The sequence below is a fragment of the Cololabis saira genome, chromosome 16, assembly GCF_033807715.1.
Source record: "Cololabis saira isolate AMF1-May2022 chromosome 16, fColSai1.1, whole genome shotgun sequence".
Classification (NCBI taxonomy): domain Eukaryota; kingdom Metazoa; phylum Chordata; class Actinopteri; order Beloniformes; family Belonidae; genus Cololabis; species Cololabis saira.
Window position 1 is genome coordinate 7,694,619 of NC_084602.1, and position 22,701 is coordinate 7,717,319.

The 22,701-nt window shown below is 40.2% G+C and overlaps 1 protein-coding gene across 2 annotated transcripts; it reads right to left on the reverse strand.

Moving 5' to 3' along the window:
* Positions 1-224: 224 nt before the first annotated feature.
* ap5s1 (adaptor related protein complex 5 subunit sigma 1) lies at positions 225-12,210 on the reverse strand. 2 transcript variants are annotated; one of them, XM_061743573.1, is made up of 4 exons: positions 11,965-12,210; positions 4,893-5,024; positions 4,733-4,844; positions 225-1,109 (listed from the first exon to the last, which is right to left on the reverse strand). In XM_061743573.1, exons 1-4 carry the CDS (start codon positions 12,129-12,131, stop codon positions 981-983), a joined length of 540 nt encoding a protein of 179 aa, XP_061599557.1. In that variant the 5' UTR covers positions 12,132-12,210; the 3' UTR covers positions 225-980. The 2 variants fall into 2 exon arrangements, with proteins under 2 accessions (XP_061599557.1, XP_061599555.1); XM_061743571.1 differs by having other exon boundaries at positions 4,733-5,024.
* Positions 12,211-22,701: the final 10,491 nt, after the last annotated feature.

The window sequence follows — 22,701 nt, forward strand, 5'->3', positions numbered from 1 at the left end:
TGGGCTTGGTCTTAGTGTTCACTTAGCTACGTATGTCAACTACTGCACCGTTATTGGGTTCAGTTGGGTTCACAAAGCTGATGACGACGGTACCCGAGTGACCAGACTACAGGTCGTCCCCCCAGTCCACCCCCCACCCCTGGCCTCCTATCTTGCCCCACTTTCATATTAATGTTCATTATTCAGAGAATTTACTTTTTTATTTCAAATATAGAGAAAAAAGAGAGAGAGAGGGAGAGAGGGAAAGCTGACAAAGATAAGGAGTTGGTCAGTCTGGATTTAGAGGGAAACGGTTATTACAACAAATATTCACAAGACATACAAAGTATTCATATATTATTTACATGTTTGTGCATCCGGATACACGTCCTGCACTTGTTCTTGTCATCATTCTTGCTTTATTCTGCTCTGACAGTTAGGTGTTCCTTCATTATCGTCTCTTTGTTTCCTGCCGATCCCATTTCCCTCACAAACGGTGACATTTCTGCTCCTGTGGAATAAAAAGAGAAGAAGAATCCCAGTCTCCTTCCCCCCTTCTGCTAAACTCTCTTAAAGCAACAACACGGTTCATTAATAGCTCCAGAATTCTCCAAAATGCACCAAAAAAAACAGGTGAAATGTGGCTCGTCGGAGCTAAACTCTGCACACGGCGACATTGCAGGTAGAGCGAATGAAATAAATAGCAGACTTTGATCCTGACGGGTGAGTCTTAACTGGCCTCTTCAGCTGCACTCTCATCTGCCACGTTTTCCGCTCCGCTTTTCAATTTGACAAACACGATTTGAAGTGAAGCCTCCCACACAGTAAACAGCAAACGGTGAATTGCAAAAGTGGCTGAGGGAGATATCCAGCAGCAGCAGCAGCTCCTCTGCTGCCGACGCTGACGTGTCACCGGAGGTGAACGACGGGCGGCGTGTTTGCTGTGTTTGCTGCACAGCAGCGAGAGCGGCTCGGCCCACCGGGGCTCGGCCCACCGGGGCTCACTTGGCCATGTACGCCGCCGTTTCCTTCTCCAAGCTCTGCAGGAAGCGGTGGTTGAGGAAGAGGAGCTGTCCGTGAGGAAGGAGGCGGCTGAGCAGGACGTCCACGCGGCTGCTCTTCAGCAAGACCTGGAGGGAACAGGTCATAAGTACAAGATCTTCGTCAGATGGGAGATACAGTGCAAAAACTGTAAATCTTTGGAGGAATATTTGTCTTATTTCTAGTTAAAATGTCTCATTTTTAGTCAAAAAATCTCATTACACTTAAAACAAGAGTCATTACCAGAAAAATAACTTATTTGACAATTTTCACCTGTTTCAAGTAAATTTTCACTTGAAATAAGTAGAAAAATCTGCCAGTGGGACAAGATTTATTTTCTCATTACAAACAAAAAAGTCTTGTTCCACTGGCAGATTTTTTACTTATTTTAAGTGAAAATCTACTTGAAACAGGTGAAAATTGTTGTTTTTTTCCAGTGATGAGTCTTGTTTTAAGTGTAATGAGATTTTTCTTGACTAAAAATGAGACATTCTAACTAGAAATAAGACAAATATTCTTGTTAAGATTTTGAGTTTTTGCATGAAAACGAGAGGAAAGCCAAGACCCAAGAAAGCTTGAGCAGCAGATACTGTTTCCCCCGGGACTCAACACTCGGTTAACAGTTTTCCAGTCGCTGCTGCACGTTTTCCGAGGAGTGGGTGTGTACATCGGAGTTTTGGGACGTCCAGCGGCCGGGACGTTTGTATGGAGCCAAATCAAGGCCAAAAGTTTTGCTAATTTGAAAATGAAATTGGAATTGGAAAAACTAAGATTTGAACCTGAACATTTTTGATTATGAACTTATTATTTTACAGTTTTCTCTGTTCTGCTGTCACTCATGATTCCACGCCCCCTACGCCAGATCAGGGCCAAAAGTCTGAAAAAGATCTGTTTTTATTTAAGTTTTTATTAGTTTCAGTCACGTTCATTCTCCTTTTAGTTGTATCAAGTTTCAGTCGACTAAAAGTCTGAGCATTTTAGTCTTATTTTAGTCAGAATCGTCCAGGACCATTTTAGTCTAGTTTTAGTTAAAGATTGTATTTAGCCAAACCCATTTTACAATTCCAACAAGGTTATCTTATTATTATATTATTGTTACCTTATAGACTCAAGAATACATTTATTCTAGATACAGAAGACTAATTTGAGTTTACAAGATATTCATTTTTCCGCATTTCTCCCCATCTTTTTGTAAACCCAGCAGCATTTAATATTAAAATGTATATTAAATGTTATAACATTTCGTCTGATCTCGTTTAAGTCAACGAAAATGAAGACACATTTTAGCAGAGTTTCTATTTTGTAATCTACATTTAAGTCTTGTTTTTATTCCTCTACGATATTGCATTATATATGTAATTATCGGTATCGTCACATGACCAGCATTTTCGTTGCGTCTCGTTTTCCTCAGGTGATAAAGTTTCGTTGATGATGATATCTAAACATAATTTTCGTTGATGAAAGCAACTTTAACTTTAATTGAAGTGGAGGTAAACTATGTTTACTCCAGCAGTTACAACGTTAACAAGTAAGAATAAGCTGTTTGTTCGTGGCAATTAGAGGACATGTCATCCAGCGCTTAGTGAATGTGTCTCCACAGCTGTTGGGCAACGCGGCTCTGAGGGGGAAAGCCCCCAAATACAGCAGCATAATAAACAAATAAACGTCACCATCTGGATTCAACAAAACAACCAGGTAGGAGCGTCCCGCAGGAGAGCAGGGCGGTGATTAATATGATGCAGACGGCAGCGAGTTACTTAACCGTAACCCAACTGTCCTTCAACACCACCGTGGCGGAGGACACTTCCTCTGAGACGGGAAGAGTCCTGGTGTTGGGACGGTGAGAGGACGCTCGCCTCTGCTACAGAAGGCTGCTCTCGGCTTCTTAGAAGGACGACTAAAAGACCGTCTCTCTGTCTTCCAAAGACCTTAACGAGACCTGGGCAGCACGTTTTCGTCGCCACCTGGCAGCTCCGGTTTTTGGACCACTGAGGAGGTGTGGCAGTGTGAGTAATGTCTAGGGATGGGAATCCAAAACTGGTTCTTGTTGAGAACCGGTTCCAAGTGTTTCAATTCCTTGGAATCGTTTGCCTTTTTTGCAAACGATTTCCTTATCAATTCCAGTGGACGTGAATGACGTCACTATGCGCACGAATGCGCACGTTGTGTAGTTACGCAACGTGCGCATTCGCACCCAGCAGGAAAACATGTCGACAAAGCGGCATAAACGCCTGAAAGTTTTGTTACATTTTACCAAAAAGGATGACGACAGGGCAACTTGCAATACTTGCAATGTGGACATTTCAATAAAGGGGGGAAACACTAGCAACATGCAAAAGCATTTTCATACACAGCATGCAATAACTTTTAATGAATGTTGCGTGTTTGATCTGTTCCGAGTCCGGAGTGAATCTTCTCAACGTTAGCCAGTCCTCTGCTGTTAATACTGCAGGTAACTACTGTAACAAACTAACACTGCCTATCATGTCAGCACCATTTGCCTTATTGTAAAACCTGCTATTACTAACTACTAACGTTAAATAAATCCCTTCTCATGCATTACATTTAGATGACCATGACTCACTTGTATTTTTTTGTTCAAAGATATAAAACAAAGTTGATGCTAATCGACCTGTTTGTTCTCCTTTTTTCCAAATGATAATCGATAAGAGAATCGATAAAGCCAGGCAGACACTGTGCGATTGTCAGCTCATTTTGAACCGATTTTCTACTCGTGCAACAATTTTTTGGATCGGGCCAGATTTCGACCGAATCGTTGGTCGTGCTCGTGCAGTTAACGTAAACACCTCACGACGAGCTCCCGATCACAAATCACGTGCTCTCAAGAAAATCAAACGTGTTTGAAATCCTGGTCGCTCCTTGTGAAGGAATCACAGTTGAAGCAGCTACGACCCGACTGGACTCATCCTTTCACAGAGAGAATGCGCAATCTCTGATGTCACGTCAAAAACTATTATTTGTAGTTTAAAGTGTTTCAAATTCACATTACAAATCATGTTTTAATAGCAGAAAAAAAAGGTCGCATTTCCCACGTCTGCCCAGCCAATTCCTTTGTCCAACCACGACGTTGTCTAATCTTTTTTCATTTATCGCCACACAGAATGGCACAAATTGCTAAAGGCTGATTTATGGTTCCGCGTTACACCAACACAGAGCCTACGGCGTAGGGTACGCGGCGACCAGCACCGTACGGTTACGCTGTCGATTTAACGCAGAACCATAATTCAGGCTTAAGGCAGCGCGTTTTGTTTTTGCTGAGCATCTTCAGTGTCTCCCACTTCCGGGTTCCTCCTCTTCCACTTCTTTTTGACGTTGCAGTTCCAGTAACAGGAGTCCGACGTGAGGATTATGATCGTATAGTGTGAGCAGACGGGTCGCATCAGAGCATCGGGTCGTACAGTGTGAGACCATAAATCGTGGGCTGCGAAATTTTGAACTCAGCGATCTAGTCGTGCAGTTTGAGATGGAGCTGAATCAAACCATTTAAAATATCACACAGTTTATGCCAAGCTTTAAAAAGAATCGAAAATGGAATCGGAATCAATTCCCATCCCTAGTAATGTCAAATTGTGTTGCAAACTGGTAATAAATGGGATTTTTGTCAGTAAATGTTGATATGAATAAATGCTGTCTTCCTTTTCCCTGTGTGTGTGGTGTAAAGCAGAGGACGGTGGTCCGAGGCGGTGCCCACCTCGCTGCCGGGGCCCAGCATGTGCAGGTGCTCCAGGCAGTGCCGGGTCAGGCCGCGCAGCGTCCCCTCGGCCAGCAGCAGGTTCTCGTGCGGCTCACAGACCAGCGTGAAGGCCAGGCTCTGCACGGCCAGCCACAGAGCACTGGCCTCCTGGGGGAAGGGCTCTCCGGCCCGCAGCCGCACCACGCCGCCGTCGGCCTCCTGCAGGGCCAGGGCCTCGTCCCCCGGACCCACGTCCACCAGAACCTTCCCCGAGGCCTCCCGGGACAGAGAGACGGCGCTCCGCACCTGCCTGGAGCGGGAACAGGAGTCAGCATCAGTTCTGGGAATCACTTCATTGTCACTCACCCTGCTGTTATTCCTCATCCACACAAATGGCACTTTTCCACTAGTACCTACTCGGTTTGACTCAACTCGGCCTGGTTTCTTTTCCTTAACAATTCAGTTGGAGCAGAAGTAGGAGGTTGGAGAGAAGCTGCTGTGACGTATTTGATTGTGTGATATAAACAAAGAAGGCAACACTAAAGATGTAGAACCTGGAGGAGATGATAGATGTGCTGCTGGGTCTGTGGCTCGTGTTTGATACCAAGTTAAAAAATGAGAGTGAGAGAAGCTTCAAGTGGTGACGCTTTTACATTTTTTGTTAGTTTGTCTCGTGCTGCTGAAAAGTCAGCTGGAGCCGTGAGCAGCTATGAAGAGACAGAGCTCCTGGTGGATCTGGTCGTTCCTTATCGCCCGTCTACATCCCTTTTTACGACGGAGTATTAGGGCCAAACTAAGACAAAAAAAAATTTGGAAATTATGAGAATAAAGTCATAATATTACGAGTATAAAGTCGTAACATTACAAGAATAAAGTCGTAATTTATGAGAATAAAGTCGTAATATTATGAGAATAAAGTCGTAATATTACAAGAATAAAGTCGTAATTTATGAGAATAAAGTCGTAATTTATGAGAATAAAGTCGTAATATTACGAGAATAAAGTCGTAATATTACGAGAATAAAGTCGTAATTTATGAGAATAAAGTCGTAATTTATGAGAATAAAGTCGTAATATTACGAGAATAAAGTCGTAATATTACGAGAATAAAGTCGTAATATTACGAGAATAAAGTCGTAATTTAGGAGAATAAAGTCGTAATATTACGAGAATAAAGTCGTAATATTACGAGAATAAAGTCGTAACATTACGAGAATAAAGTCGTAATATTATGAGAATAAAGTCGTAATATTATGAGAATATAATTCATGAGAACTCTAACAGGAAGAGCATCTTCTCCCTGTGTTAAAATGAGGAATATTGAGCATCTTATGAAGTTATATTTATATATTCATAATATATTTAATATTATGACTTTATTCTCGTAATATTACGACTTTATTCTCATATTATTATGATTTATTCTCGTAATTTCCATTTTTTTTTGTCTTAGTTTGGCCCTAATACTCCGTCGTACATTTTTAATTCTCTCCTCAGCACCAGGTTTATGAACATCTGCACCTCAGAGTTGGATCAGAAACAGACTTTTGCTGCCATTGCTGTTGAATAAAATGAACAAGAATCCGTCAGAGTCTCTTTCTCTGATTTCCTCCTCCTGACTCAGACGTCTGACTCCAACCCCCCGACCAATCGGTGGCCTGTAGTGTGATGACGTCAGATACAGCTGACTCAGCAGCTTAGAACCTCAGCAGAATAGTTACAGAAAAAGTATCTACTCGGCACGTTAGACCCCTAGTGGAAAAGCGCAAAACCGAGGCCAGTCAGGCTGAGTAGGTACTAGTGGAAAATCGCCAAAAGATACACAAAGATTTTGTCGCATAAACTTCCAAAAATAGAGGCGATTTAAAGGCTCAGAGCTGATTTACAACAGAACGGTGATTGTGAGAGTCCTCCGACTCCATGGCTGCGTTACAAAAGGCCTGAGCAACGGCAACACCAGCCAGTCCCTTCAAAGCCTCGTCTCCCTCCGTGCTGGAAGATGATAAGAGTTTTGCATATTGCAGCAGGAACAGTAATGAGGTGGCTCTCCGCCGCAGGGAGGGAGCGTTATCCTCCGACAGACAAACACTCCCCGCTACCTAAAACACACCACATGAATGCAGAGGAGAGTGACAGCTCCGACTCCTTGATGATGCTCGTCTGTGTCGTGAGCCTCCGAAAATTATCACGACGCAGGCGAAAGAAAAAGAGGAGCAGAAACACAAAACCGGGACGCGCTTGATGTTGCAGACATCTTAGCAAACAAGTCGCAGCGTTTTCAGGCTTTTACTTGTTCAGAAACTTTATTCTGAGAGTTCTGGGGAGCGTTGCAGAGGTGCTTCTGCATAGGCCATAGGTCGATTCTCATATTAATTTCTAAAAATCGATTCTTTTTTAAATCATTACATTACAACTTTTGGTATTTTTTGTTTATGCGCAAAAAAGGAATGTTTTGTTGGACACGATAATAACTTCTGCCATGTTTTTGCCTTTAAATTTGTTTAAAGATATGAAAAGTTTTCAGTTATAATTGCATAAATTGTCTATATTTCATTACTTTACATACTGCCTAGGGGTTACATTTGCACAAAATGCTAAAAACCAAATTCTCAAAAATTAAAAACAAAAATAGACCAAAAAAATTAAAACGGAATGTGGGAAAAAATAAAACCGATTTCATAAAGCCCTATCTCTGTTTCCTCCCTGGATCCGTTTGATAATTCTGACCCACATGATTTTTCTGAAAGCAGTTCTATCAGCATTCTGGGAGCTGATTGGTCCTTACAGCATCATTAGCTGCAATATTTACTGTTGAATCTCAATATAATACTAATATTAATATGTTGCAGAACTACAGTCATATAATTAATGCAACAGGTCAAAAAACTATTTTAATAACACTAACCCAAATCAATATCAGAATCGAATCGAATCAAATCTTGATAATCGATTCTGAATCTTAAGAATCGGAATCGAAACAATTCTTGACATTTGAATCGATACCCAGCCCTAGTTCAGAGTGTCTCTCCGTGCTGGAAGGATGTGAAAGGTCCTGCTGCTCAGGAAGGACTTCACAGGTTCATAAGACTCACAAGACCTGGACCCGACCGCCTAAAATAACACAGTGAAGGAGGAGGAATCCATTGACAAACCTGAATCTAATAGAGTTATTTTGTGTTTTACTTTTAAAACCTCAGATATTACAGCCGACACCGACAAGGCCCAGAATCTGGGTGTAGTCCTGGACTATGACCTTCAGAGACACATTAAAACAGTCACCTGAAGAACATCTCCAGGATCAGAGGACTCATGTCTCAGCTGGACCCTGCAGAACTCATCCATGCGTTTATCTGGACCTGATACTGCTGCCCCGGTTCTCACCAGAACTAAGGAAGTGGACCGCATCACTCCGGTTCTGAGATCTTTACACCTGCTCCCTGGACCTCAGAGAAAAGACTTTAAAAATACTGAATGGTTTTAGAACCAAACTACACTGCAAAAACTCAAAATATTAACAAGAATATTTGTCTTATTTCTAGTTAAAATGTCTCATTTTTAGTCAAAAAAAATCTCATTACACTTAAAACAAGACTCATCACTGGAAAAAACAACAATTTCCACCTGTTTCAAGTAGATTTTCACTTAAAATAAGTAGAAAAATCTGCCAGTGGAACAAGTTTTTTTGCTTGTAATGAGAAGATACATCTTGTCTCACTGGCAGATTTTTCTACTTATTTCAAGTGAAAATTTACTTGAAACAGGTGAACATTGTCAAATAAGTTATTTTTCTGACGATGACTCTTGTTTTAAGTGTAATGAGATTTTTTTCACTAAAAATGAGACATTTTAACTAGAAATAAGACAATAATATTCTTGTTAAGATTTTGAGTTTTTGCAGTGCATCAGAGACTTGCCGTTGCCATAGCAACCACCCAGACCTCTCAGGTCTCCTGGTTCCGGTCTGCTCCGTGTCTCCAGAACCAGAACCAAACATTCAGCTTCTATGCTCCACAGAGCTGGAACAAACTTCCAGAAACCTGCAGGAACGCAGAAACCCTCAGTTCTTTTAAATCAAGGTTAAAAACGTGTTTGTTCCCAGCTGAATTATTTAAACATTGATTTCAGCACAACACATAACTCCACCTTAAGCCTGACTTTTCTTTATTATGTCACTGCGCTGTGACTCTTGCTTTTCCTCTTTACTCGTCACGCTTTCATCATGTAAAGCACCTTGACTTTCCAAATAAACCTTTAAATAATTCCTGTAAGGCTCATTTTCCCACAGGAGCAGGAGATGGAGGACTGTCCTGGGGAACTACGTCAAAGCCCCCAGAGAACGCCACGCTGGGTGGAGGCAAACGATGCAAGCGATGCAGGTGATGGTTATGATTATAAACGGGCCTCTTCTCTTCACACCTCTCAGTGACATAAAAAAGGTGCAAACATAAAATCTTTAGACTCTTCAAGGAATTAATTCAATTCAATGATATTTTACAATCTGCAGTATGAATCTCTCTCTCTCTCTCTCTCGTTTCCAGCTCTAGGAGCCACACGGGAGGCAAAGCCTCTCTGCCGTATAGATGAGGCCAGAAAAGCTCCTTTTGTTAATCTTGGTGTTAGTTGTGGCCGTGGAGCCCTCACCCACCCTGATACTGATGCTGATATTGATCCAGACTGCTGAGGGACGTCCCATGATGCACCGGGCTCTTCTCTCGCTCTGTTCTCTATAGACTATACTTGTGTCTGTAAGTCATGTTTTCTTTTGCGTCTCATAGGAAGATATCTGCGCACTAATCTCTCCCACGTTTTTTGGGTCCAGGGTCAGCCGGGTATAGACAATTGGTGCTTTTCCACTAGTACCTACTCAGCCCGACTTTTCTGTAACTATTCTGCCGAGGTTCTAAGCGGCTGAGTCGGCTGTATCTGACATCATCACACTACAGGCCACCGATTGGTCGGGGGTTTGGAGTCAGACGTCTGAGTCAGGAGGAGGAAATCAGAGAAAGAGACTCTGACGGATTCTTGTTCATTTTATTCAACAGGAAATGGCAGCACAAAAGTCTGTTTCAGGAAAGAATTAAAAAGGGATCTAGACGGGCGATAAGGAACGACCAGATCTACCAGGAGCTCTGTCACTTCATAGCTGCTCACGGCTCCAGCTGACTTTTCAGCAGCGCCGAGACAAACTAAAAAAAATTAAAAAGTGTTGTCACTTGAAGCTTCTCTCTCTCTCATTTTTTAGCTTGATATCAAACACAAGCCACAGATCCAGCAGCACATCTATCATCTCCTCCAGGTTCTACATCTTTAGTGTTGTTGTCTTCTTCGTTTAGATACAAAATCAAATACGTCACAGCAGCTTCACTCCAACCTCCTACTTCTGATCTGGGTATTGAAAAGAAACGAGGGCAAGTCGAGTTGAGTCGGGCTGAGTAGGTACTAGTGGAAAAGCGCCAAATGTGATCATTGCACATGTTTGTAACTCTTCCGGACCAGCGCTACCACTTTTTATTCATATCTTTTATGTATTGTGTGTTTTTTATATATGGTGTTTGATTCTCTCACTGTGATTGTACGTGTTTGACTCTTTGTGCTGCCTCTTACCCAGGTCCTCATTGTAAATGAGAAACTGTTCTCAACTGACTTACCTGGTTAAATAAAGGTTAAATAAAAAATAAAATAAATAAATAAATAAACAATGGATGGATGAACTTTGAATCTGGACTGGAATGAGTTACATTAACTGGACTGTATTGAACCTTCCCTCTGTGTAAAGAGCCTGTGATGATACATAAAAAACTGGGCATGTTATGATGTACTACTGCATCACAGAACTAGATTAGATTAGAATATCCTTTATTTCTCCCTCAATGGGGAAACTCACTTTGTGCAGCAGTACACTTAACACACATGCAGGGGAGGGGTAAAAAAGTACAAAATATATAATTACGAAATATAAACAGTATAAACATTGGAATGAAAATAAAAGTAGTGCAGTACGGGAAAGAATGAAAAAACAAGCAGGTAGGTTGTGTGTGAGGTAGACAGATATTTCACAGAACTAAAACAGCCTTTCTTTTTTTATGCTACCTCTTTAGGTTTGCTTTTAATTTTTTGTTGTAATGTACTGTGTATTATGTGTGGGACCCCAGGAAGAATAGCTGCAGTTTTGCTTTAGCTAATGGAGATCCAAATAAAACTATAAACTATAAAACGGAAGCAGAAATGGTTCTAGTATTTATGAACTTAACCGTGTGTGGAGTGTGATCTGTACTAGAGGAACCACGTGGAACCAACTGGGGATTTGTGGCCCTTAAATGTGATTCTGATCATGTTAAACAGCTTATTCAAAACAGAACTACCCAGGATTGGTGGACGTGGAGACATCCGTCCCCTGCTCGGCCTGCTGACCCGAAGGGGTGGTGACATGTGTGGGTGTGGAGCAGTACTCGAGTTGTAAAAAAAAGAATCAGGGGGGATGGTGGATTTTATCATATGGGGACAGATAATTTGTGCTGATTACAAATAATATAATATATTACAAATAATAGCACTGACCACAACACCTGCAGAAATACTGCAGGAATGACATAGCAGCAGTTAAATGCAGCCTTCTGTAAGCTTTAAATATCCACTGGGCTTACATCAAATACATCAAAACACAACAATAAAAAACACTTTTCTGAACTTATCAATATGACTCTGTCCTTCACAGGATAAGTAAAATGGATCACTGCAAAAACTCAAAATCTTAACAAGAATATTTGTCTTATTTCTAGTTAAAATGTATAATTTTAGTAAAAAAATCTCATTGCACTTAAAACAAGACTCATCACTGGAAAAAACAACAATTTTCACCTGTTTCAAGTAGATTTTCACTCGAAATAAGTAGAAAAATCTGCCAGTGGAAGATTTTTTTGCTTGTAATAAGAAGATAAATCTTGTCCCACTGGCAGATTTGTCTACTTATTTCAAGTGAAAATGTACCTGAAACAGGTGAAAATTGTCACATTTTTCTGGTGATGACTCTAAATGTTGAAATAGCAGTAAAACCACATTCATTGATGAAATGACATAAAGGATGGAAAGGAGGGATGGCAGTTTTACAGGGGGGATGATTTGGACCGTTTTTATTTCAGGAGGGATGCCATCCCCCCTCATCCCCCCTCATCCCCCCTCAACTCCAGTACTGGTGTACAGACTGACCCTCCAGAGCGGGTACAGATGCGGGTGTACAGACTTGGACCCACCTCGCCACCACCGCCAGCTTCTCCCTCCGCAGCAGCCTCCTCTGCTCGGGGCTCCGCTCCCCCAGAGCCCCGTCCGGCCCGAACACCCGGGAGTACAGCACCCGGCTCTCCCCGGGGGACAGCCCGCCCACGGCACAGGCGGTGTGGATCAGGAAACACAGCACCATGCTCTTATAGGACCACAAACGCACCGAAATAACACTCGCTCCTCATGGACCGCTAATGTTTATCATTCACTTCCGCATTGGTCAGCTGACCGGTGACGCTGCTGCGCTCGGTCCGACCACCAGAGGGCGCTGCGGCGCTGCTGTCACAGGCTGGAATAAGGGAGATTAATAATAATAATAATCATCATCATCATTATTATTATTATTATTATTATTATTATTATTATTATTATTATTATTATTATTATTATTATTATTATTATTATTATTATTAATAATAATTGTTGGTATTGATTGTATTGATATTGTATTATTATAATTATGATTGTGATTGTGATTCTGATTATGATTATTATGATTATGATTATTATTATTATTATTATTATTATTATTATCATCATAAGCCAAATGGATCAAATATAGAAATATTTAATACCAACAAATTCACTTATTATTTCGTGTCAGTGAAATTATTGCTGTTAATGACAGCTTTAATGTCTTTAACGACTATAATAGATAGATAATATATAAAGTCCAGGTTTAAAAGTAATGATGTTGACACCAAGTCATGTATAACAACACGGGAGGTAATAAATAATAAGAAGAGCCATTTGTGCAAAAGTCTGCCATGAATAAAGAGACATTTGCAATCAAATATTTTATTTGGATCAGTAAAGACGGAATATGAAGCTGCTCTTGAGCTTGTCCGGTGTTTTCTGTTGTCCGCCTGCCTTTTGAGTTTGTTTAATCTGTTGGTGTCCTTTGCTTCCACGCCTACATGGATGGTTTCGTTAACATAAACACACTTGTTCATTTGAGTGTGTTGGAGCAAACTGCAACTAGTAGTGGTTTGATATAGCTTTAACTGATTAGGTGCATAAGAATAGATCCCTGTACTCTGATCATGGATTTACAATGTGTACCAGACTATAATCATGTTTATTTCTGTTGTAAACATTGAACATTTTAACAGGGAAGTCAGTGGAAACTCACTTTTGGAGCCCGCCCCCAGTGGTCAGTCTGTGAACTGCAAGCTTTGGCATTTTTTTTCAAAACTTGACGTTTCCCTTTGACCATTATATTGTGGTACCATGTTTCTTTTCTCCTTCTGCAGGTGTTCCCCCCTGTCTTTAGTTGTTTTTTTTTTTTTACAGTATCAACTAATCAGCTGAAAGGATCAGACTCAGAGCAGCAGCATGAATGAAGCCCAGCCTGCAGAAGGGATGAAGTGGTTCCTGAAAGAGACAGCAGCAGATCAGCAGACAGGAGGAGACAGCTGTTAATCCAGCAGCTGCTGCTGGTCACGCTGCCTTTGTTTGAGAGGCCCAGAGAGAGGGGGGGAGAGGGAGAGACAGACAGAAAGAGAGAGAGAGAGAGAGGAAGGGAGGGAGAGAGAGAGAGACAGAAAGAGAGAGATCCTGTTTTTAACACAACAAACAGGTTCTCACATGTTCACCTCTAAAACAAACCAAATAGACACGAGCTGCTGACGTTAACTGTTAATCTGTTTATGAACATACCGGTTTAACAACCTCATAAAAATAATAGTTTTTCTGTTTTAGAAATAACTGCTTATCTGTGCTCGTCTGTTGCTTAAGTGTTAATGCACTGCAAAAACTCAAAATCTTAACAAGAATATTTGTCTTATTTCTAGTTAAAATGTCTCATTTTTAGTCAAAAAAATATCATTACACAAGACTCACTGGAAAAAAACAACAATTTTCATCTGTTTCAAGTAGATTTTCACTTAAAATAAGTAAAAAAAATCTTTTTTTGCTTGTAATGAGAAGATAAATCTTGTTCCACTGGCAGATTTTTCTACTTATTTCAAGTGAAAATTTACTTGAAACAGGTGAAAATTGTCAAATAACAAGGTATTTTTTCTGGTAATGACTCTTGTTTTAAGTGTAATGAGATTTTCTGACTAAAAATGAGACATTTTAACTATAAATGAGACAAATATTCCTGGTAAGATTTTGAGTTTTTGCAGTGTGGTTCTGTTTAAATCCTGCTGTGATCAGTCTTTAAAACTCCCTCCATGTTGAACTGCAGGTTTGTCCATTTTTGAAACTTCCCTCCAACTCTTCCTCTTTTGTGTTAACATCTTTTGACTTCAGGGTTGCCTTTTTTGCTTTAACATGGTAATATTTTCTTTATTCTTGAGCTCAACTATGCTCAACTAAACTTGTGGAAGTGACATGAGCGGTGCTGCACCTCCTAATCCGTCTGTTGTGTTTGCTGGTGAATAAACACGGAAGTAAAGCTCGGGGGGGGGGGGGGGGTGATGTAGCGGCTGGAGCAGGGTTTTTTTTCTTCCATTCCATTCCAGGTTTTGCAGGAAGTCTCATCCAGACATTCAGAGGTTGAATACTTTATTTTGAATTTTTTAGTCAACAAGTCAAAACACAACACACTTGGTACATTTTGCAGTAAGAATGAGCATAAAATCTGGTGAAAACCTGCAGTTTTCCTCCACACAACCACTTTTCATCCATCGGTTTCAGTCTAAACTTTAATGACCTAGATCAGGGGTGCTCAATACGTCGATCGCGATATACCAGTCGATCGCAAAGGTATTATTGGTAGATCGCGTGACATTAAAAAAATTGACGTCAACCTATCATCCATCCCGTCTTTTGATTGATATACAGGGCAGCCAATCAGATGACATCTGAATTTTGTCTGAGGTCATAGGTCGCTGCGCATGAGCAAACAACTGCGCAAAAGTGCTAACTAGCCAGCTTCTCAGCTTCTCAGTTTTCAGCCTTTGGTTTTTTCTAGGGCAGAAACGATTCCTCGAGTAATTCGAGTAATTCGATTACAAAAAATGATAGAGGAATTTTCTCTGCCAGTGTTATCAGGTGTAATGGCATTTAGGTTAGAAATAAGAACATTTCTTGGTAAGATCCTTAGTTTTTTGAGTAAACATAGTTAATTGTGTTGTGTTGTGCAATTATGGCTCATGCGATATAAAGAATCCTCAATATATTTATAAATAAATATATGTTTTGCATTTTTTGTAGTAGGTGGTAGATCATTTTGACTTGATAATTTTATAAGTAGCTCTCATGCTGAAAAAGTGTGAGCACCCCTGACCTAGATGAACAATAAAGACGAGCACCGGTCCTCACGGTAGACACATTTAACCAAATCTTCTGCAGGATTTGCATAAAATAGTCAAATGAAAAGCGAGTACGTCCATATAACTCGAAGGTTTTGCATATCAGGACAAAAATACAATGAAAATCACGTGATCAGTGTGCAGCCCTTCGATCCTACCAATACCTGCAAGTGATGAGCTTTTCAAACGTTGTTTGTTGTGAATAATGACATATATCTTATATGTTGCTGTAGATATGAGGTTGTATTTAACACACTTTAAGACCTGGTAGGGTGTACAAATCACCCTGTATCTAGTTTGGATTCATGTTCTGGCTTTTTGGACACTTTCAACTATCGACCACTCACATTTACCCTGACATCATCCTTCTTTAATCATATTTTCATAAGCGTATTGCAATAAAACCCATTTGTTTTGCCATCTTTACAGATGTGGGTTGACATCGACACTCCATGTAAGTATCTGTGTGATAAAATACCAACTACTCTGACGGGAACTTGTTCTGTGACGTGAAAAGTGTGCTGAAGATTTATAGTTTCAAGAAGAGCGAGATTTTGATTCCCTATAAATAACTCATGGATCTCCATCTGCAGCTGCTTGTCTCCTCTGGCTATGAATCCTGTAAATGATGGGCATAGCTGACAAGTTTACAAAGTCCAAACTCAGGTTAAAAGCATTATAGATGTGAGAAATGAGGATTTCTTATAACCTCTGCAAGTAAGTGCACTAGACTTATGTAGAATCTTTGACTAGCAGAGGTGTCAAGTAACAAAGTACAAATACTTCGTTACCTTACTTAAGTAGAAATTTTGGTTATCTATACTTCACTGGAGTAATTATTTTTCACACGACTTTTTACTTTTACTCCTTACATTTTCACGCAATTATCTGTACTTTTTACTCCTTACATTTTAAAAACAGCCTTGTTACTCTATTTCATTTCGGCCTTTAAAAAAAAACTATCCAGTTAAATTGCTCCATCCGGATAGAGTGAATTTGGTTGTGGTTGTTTCAGATGTTCTTGTCCAGTTTTGTTCTTACATCCGTTCCCTCAGATTCCTGCAACTAAACTTGGATGTACATTCCAATAAAGGTTAGGATAAATGATAACATGCCTCTGAAGTTTGACTTTTTGCACCATTACAATACTTATAGGCAACTAGTCATCATATCTCCTGCTCTCTGAAACACATGTTAATGCTCAATAGTACACATATATGCTTCTTTAATATATTTGCATTATACTAAGATGCATTCATTTTCAATGGCTTTTGTCCTTAATGGCTTTTTCCCCCTTACATTACTTTTACTTTTATACTTTAAGTAGTTTTGAAACCAGTACTTTTATACTTTTACTTGAGTAAAAAACTTGAGTTGATACTTCAACTTCTACAGGAGTATTTTTAAACTCTAGTATCTATACTTCTACCTGAGTAATGAATGTGAATACTTTTGACATCTCTTTTGACTAGTTTAGGCCTGAATCCTGGTTTGACTCATACTTTAAGCGAAACCTCCTGCTTTTATGAAGCAACACCCATCCTGTACGTAATGATTAGCCAAGGTCGGTTCGCTCAGTTCAATCCTCGCTTACAGAAAAAACAACACTGATCGCAGATAAGAGCTGGCCCGCATCGCTGAGGATAATCAATGTGAAACCGAGGCCGGGTTTCAGAGTGAAACCCTGCAACAGCTGTTAGATGGGAGCGGGTTTCCAATCACAAAGCAGCACAAGTTCACAGCAGCTCGTGTCAAGAGCACCACAAAAAAGTCACCGCATGTTTCAGTGTTTTTGGTCTCTGAGTCATATTTCCCATATTTGTGATGAAGTGAAGCAGCTGAACGAGAACAACAGGATGTGGGTGAAGGTCACATGGACCAATGATCACAAGGTGCACGTTTGAAATAGAGGAAGCTGAAAGCTGCTAAATCTCTGAGAGTGTGTGTGTGTGTGTGTGTGTGTGTGTGTGTGTGTGTGTGTGTGTGTGTGTGTGTGTGTGTGTGTGTGTGTGTGTGTGTGTGTGTGTGTGTGTGTGTGTGTGTGTGTGTGTGTGTGTGTGTGTACACTCACAGCGGGGCGAAATAAAAAACATCCTGAGTTTGTGGAATTCATCTCAAACTATCGTGACCTGATGCAACACGCAAGTTTCTTACTCACACATGAGGATAACAGCAGATGCTTAAACCTTTCAGGCAGCTTTTATTTCATATTTATTGTTTTTTTTAAGCACAGAAATGAAAAAGGTTTTAACAGGTACCTGGCAGGATTAACAGCCGCTAAAAAAATGCTTGCTCTTGGATGGAAACCACCACACGATCTACCAACATGTCACTGGTTTAATCTGTTTATGGACATTCTACACATGGAACTTTCAGTGGCAAGAATTCATGGTGCGGGACCAGGACATAAAAAATATGGACACATGCCATTGAAAAACTGAAAGAACTGAATATTGACTGAACATTTATCTATTTTTTTGTTTTTTTGTCTTGCTTGTTGCACGAATGGTGAATAATGTTGGTTTTTATGATCACACCAATCTATTATTCATCAAGTCAAAAGCACTCAAATTCATGGACCTGGTAGATCAGAAAACAGCTTTGCTTATGTTTAAAACCAGAAAAAATCTACTTCCTCCCAACATACAAACCATGTTCAGAGAGAGAGAGGGGGGTTATGCCCTCAGAGGCCAATTCAACTGGAAACAACCGATCTGGAATACAGTTGCAAAAAGTAGGTGCATTTCTGTTTGTGGCGTGAGGTTATGGAACGCATTACAGGAAGAATTAAAATATAGCAAAAATGTGTTGAATTTTAAAAAAAGTTATAAAGACATGATGATGGATAAGTACAGACTTGTTCTTGGGTAATGGAATTATGTCATAAAGAAAAGAAACAAAAGGATGGGTACATTGATTATTATTTTGATAAACATTTAAATACAGGTAATCCATTTTTTAACATATGTGTGTGCAGATACAGGCATGTATGTAAGTGTAAGCATGTGTAATGTACATATGTATGTGGATATGTAATGTGCTTGTATATATGTATGTACATGTATGGATATATGTGTAGGTACGTCATAAGTAGATAGGTATGCATGTATACGTGCATATGCTTTTTGTTGTTGTTAGTTATTATTCATTTGTTGTATTTATCACAAGGAAAATGTCTCAAACATGTCAGACAATAGTCATTTTGAAATGTAAGAAGGGGCATTCACAAGCCGAGGCTTCAGCCCCAACCCTTTGGTTGTGACCTAAGTGTTCATGCTTGGTGGTGACCAATACATTTTCTTAATTAATTAATTAATTAATTCATTCATTCATTCATTCATTCATTCATTCATTCATTCATTCATTCATTCATTCATTCATTCATTCATTCATTTTCATTCATTGTTTTGTCCTGTTGTTGTGTTATTGTCATTTTGTTGGATCGCTACAGGGTGGGTGGGGGTACGGGTGATTTAAAGGTTTTTACTATACAATTGCATGCATAATTATTCAATTTAATTGTATGCATCAACAAAATAATAAAAAAACATTTGATCAAAAAAAAATGTTTTTATCAGATTAAAGTTATAGTGAAAGAAGCAGAAGCGAGAGTGGGAAAAGAAGTGCTGAACTCATGCAGAAGTTCATTGTTGCACAAGTGCAAACCCCACCCATGCTCCCAGCACTGGGTGCACCCACTGGGTGCTAGGTGTGTCCTGCACTGGGTGGGGAAGCTCTGTGATTTACAGGCTGCTTTTCTCAGTTTACCGCCAGCGCCGGGTGACGGGGGTCGCAGCGAGGTGCCGTTTGTGCGGGACACAAGTGGCTTTGATGGGACTAGTGTTGTCTTTGTCAGCCTCTTTCAGTTTTACTTTTAGTCTAGTCTTTAGGTCAAACCATCATTTTAGTTTTTATTAGTTTTAATCACGTTCATTCTCCTTTTAGTCGTGTCAAGTTTCAGTCGACTAAAAGTCTGAGCATTTTAGTCTTATTTTAGTCAGAATTGTCCAGGAGCATTTCAGTGTAGTTTTAGTCAAACATTGTATTTAGCCAAACCCCTTTTACAATTCAAACAAGGTTATCTTATTATTATATTATTGTTACCTTATAGATTCAAGAATACATTCATTCCAGATACAGAAGACTCTAATTTGAGTTTGCAACATACCATATTTTCTGGATAATAAGCCGCTACTTTTCTCATAGGTTTTGAACCATGCAGCTTATACAAAGGTGCGGCTATTCTGTGGATTTTTCTTCCACCGCTCGGGGCGCTCTAACTGGAATTAAATCAAAACTAAGACAAAATAAATGCAAAGAAAAATACGCTACTTCTTTTTTAGCAGATACAAGTAGGTAGAAGCAGATTTCAAACAAATAAATAGATAAATAAATACCGGTTATTTTCTCTTGGTTCTGTCCCGTTTTAATCAGCAAAGTTGCTGCCGTGTTAAAAGACACTGTTAGGAAAGGATCTATTTAGGTACAAACATGTACATCATTTACAGTTCTAAATCCTTCTGTACATGTAGTAAATATCTAATCTAACAACAGAAATATCTGCAGCTTGCATATCTTTTTTTTTTTTAAATAGAGCGGATGCGGCTTGTATACAGGTGCGGCTTATAGTCCAGAAAAATACGGCATTTATTTTTCCGCATTTCTCCCCATCTTTTTTTCTGTTTCTTTTCCACGTCTAAAAAATGTATATTAAGGATCTCTGTTATAACATTTCATTTCATCTCGTTTTGGTCAACGGAAATGAAGACACATTTTAGCACAGTTTTTATTTTGTAAATCTTCATTTTACTCTCGTTTTTATTTGGCTACGATATTGCATTATATATTTAATTATCGTTATCGTCACATGACCAGCATTTTCATTGAGTCCCGTATCTTTTTCCTCAGGTGATAAAGGTTCGTTGACAACGATATTTAGTCTTAATTTTCGTTGACGAAACCAACTTTAGCTGGGACCCCGAGGTCGTGCGGTTCACCCAGGAGCACCTGCAGCTTGCTGGGGGGACTAGGATGAACGCCAGGGTTACAAGCTACTCTGAATACCCACATCTTTAATAATTCAGAGAACACATCTGTGTGGTTTTGAGTTGAGGTTTTTTTCTTCTTCTGCAAACCAGAGTTTCAGTAGTCAAACGGAGCATTTGCATGTGTTTTGGTATTTGCATTCCTCTGCTCTCCCCTGCTTGAGGCTCCAGTACTTCTATGAGACGAGCTGAATAAAAGAGTCTGAACACTGGAAAACACGAAGGTGAATCACTTAAATACTGTTAAAGGGAATTCTTTCCTTTTAAAAAAGATCCAGGGCAGCACTGCAGCTTTCACATGGCAAAGATGATCAAAATGCACGTGAGGAAAACCAACAAGTTGCCCTTGTATGAATAATAAGGTAGAGATTTAAAATATTAAGCTCAAGTTCACCTGTGAGGTCAGTGACGCCAGTTCTTCCAAATCTAGTGCCGCTGTGATCTTCAGAAATGCGCTGGGAGACTCCAGATGTGAGGTCTGTCTCCCAGGGACCCGGGCGGGGGATTATGCATGTGTGTATTATCTTAACTTTTGCAGGAAAAGGCAGCTCGTATTGAAAAGCAACCTGTGAGTGTTGCATTATTTATGCCTCATGTGAAATGAAGCCCCGAAGGAAAAGCTGAGAAATGGCCCGTTAGTCATTCTGTTCACACGAAGGTTGCAGGCCCACTCTGAATAATGTAAACTCCCCAAACAAACACGTGTAAGGGCAGAGGAAACTAAATCTAGATGTTTAAACTGTGGGTGCCCTCAGGTTTTCTTGCGTTCCCGTCCCTTTCCAGGGTCGAGGAAATGAGGCGTCTTCAGCTGCACAGGAGGCCGGCAGGAGCCTCTGCAGGGAAACCGTCGGCTTCAGAGCTGCGTGGGTGGAAACGGGCTGGGATGGTTCCCACGGGAACAGGACCGTTTTTCTGCCAATCCTTGCTCCCTGCAGAGAAATGCTACTTTGTGGTTCTGCACATGCGCACAGTCGATATTCAAAGTTTGATTGCCCATCATTTCTTGCACGATGTAAAATTGATAATATGGGATGTTGAGTATTTGATCCTTCAAAATACAATACCCATGACATGAATTGCATTACACTTTGTGAACATTATACGATAAAGAGAAAAAAACAACAATTCTATCGCTTTAATTGATATTGATTCAGTCATTGGCCCTTTATTTAACCAGGCAGGTCATTAAGAACATTCTTATTTACAATGATGGCATGGTAAGCGACAAGGACCACTTTGGGGGAAAAGGAAGTGGTTTAGGGAGTAAAACACAGTAAAATTGTAGCTCTACAAAGGTAGAAAACACTTTCTTGGCAAAGCAGCAGAAATTGGCAGAACACCGTACTCTTGGGCAGCTGCAGCTGATCCAGAATGCTGCCGCCAGAGTCCTTACAAACACCAGGAAACTGGACCATATTACACCGGTCATGAAATCACTACACTGGCTTCCAGTGAGTCAAAGGATAGAGTTTAAAATCTTACTGCTGCTCTACAAAGACCTGAATGGTAATGTTGAAGTACAATTTAGACTTTATTCACGAAATTGTATTTCAACCTAATTCTCGAAATTTCGACTTTATTCTTGAAATTGTATTTCAACATTAATCTTGACATTTCGACTTTTTTCTCGAAGTGCACAATAAAAAAAATCTTCCCCTCTCAAATATTTTTTCTCTTGCCTGGCCCTAATACTTTTTATTTTACCTCTTTTCTTATGTTATTTCATTTTGTTTGTTATCTAAGCATACTCTAAAATTAAATACTTATGATTTTTGAAAATATTTTATTTGTTATTTACTGTTTAATTGTGTCTTGCTGCTTTTAATGTTGACGTAAAGCACTTTGAATGACCTCGTGCTATACTAATAAACTTGCCCTGCCAGAGAGCAGAGTGCTGCTTTTACAACCGTCCTCCCCTGGACGGGACACGGGTTTTCTCAGCACGTGGAAGCTCTCGAGTGGCTGTTAGGTCCTGCTGTAGCTGCTGTAGCAGGACGTTAACCTCCTGTCAGAGCACGTCAGGCCCAGCCCCCGCCCCCATGCACAGGAATGCCTGCACGTGAGAGAGTGTGAGAGAGTGTGTGTGTGTGTGAGTGGACAGAGGGAGGGAGGGAGGGGCCACTCCCACGGCGAGCTGTGGAGGGAAGATTTGAAAGAAGAAAACATGTGGGCCCCCGCCCAGAAGACCAAACAAAACTGAACCAGCTATTCTTAGCGGACAAATGTGGACTTTGAGTCGTTTACGCCAGAGCTGTGAGCAGAAGCTGCACGTTTCTCTACTTCTACTACACGTTCACATCCGTGTCCTTAAGCCTCCTTAAGGTCATGTTTGCACTGCTGCACATTTTGTATATACACACTGCAATAGAGTTGTATTCTATTTTATACTTAGGCCCCGTTTCCA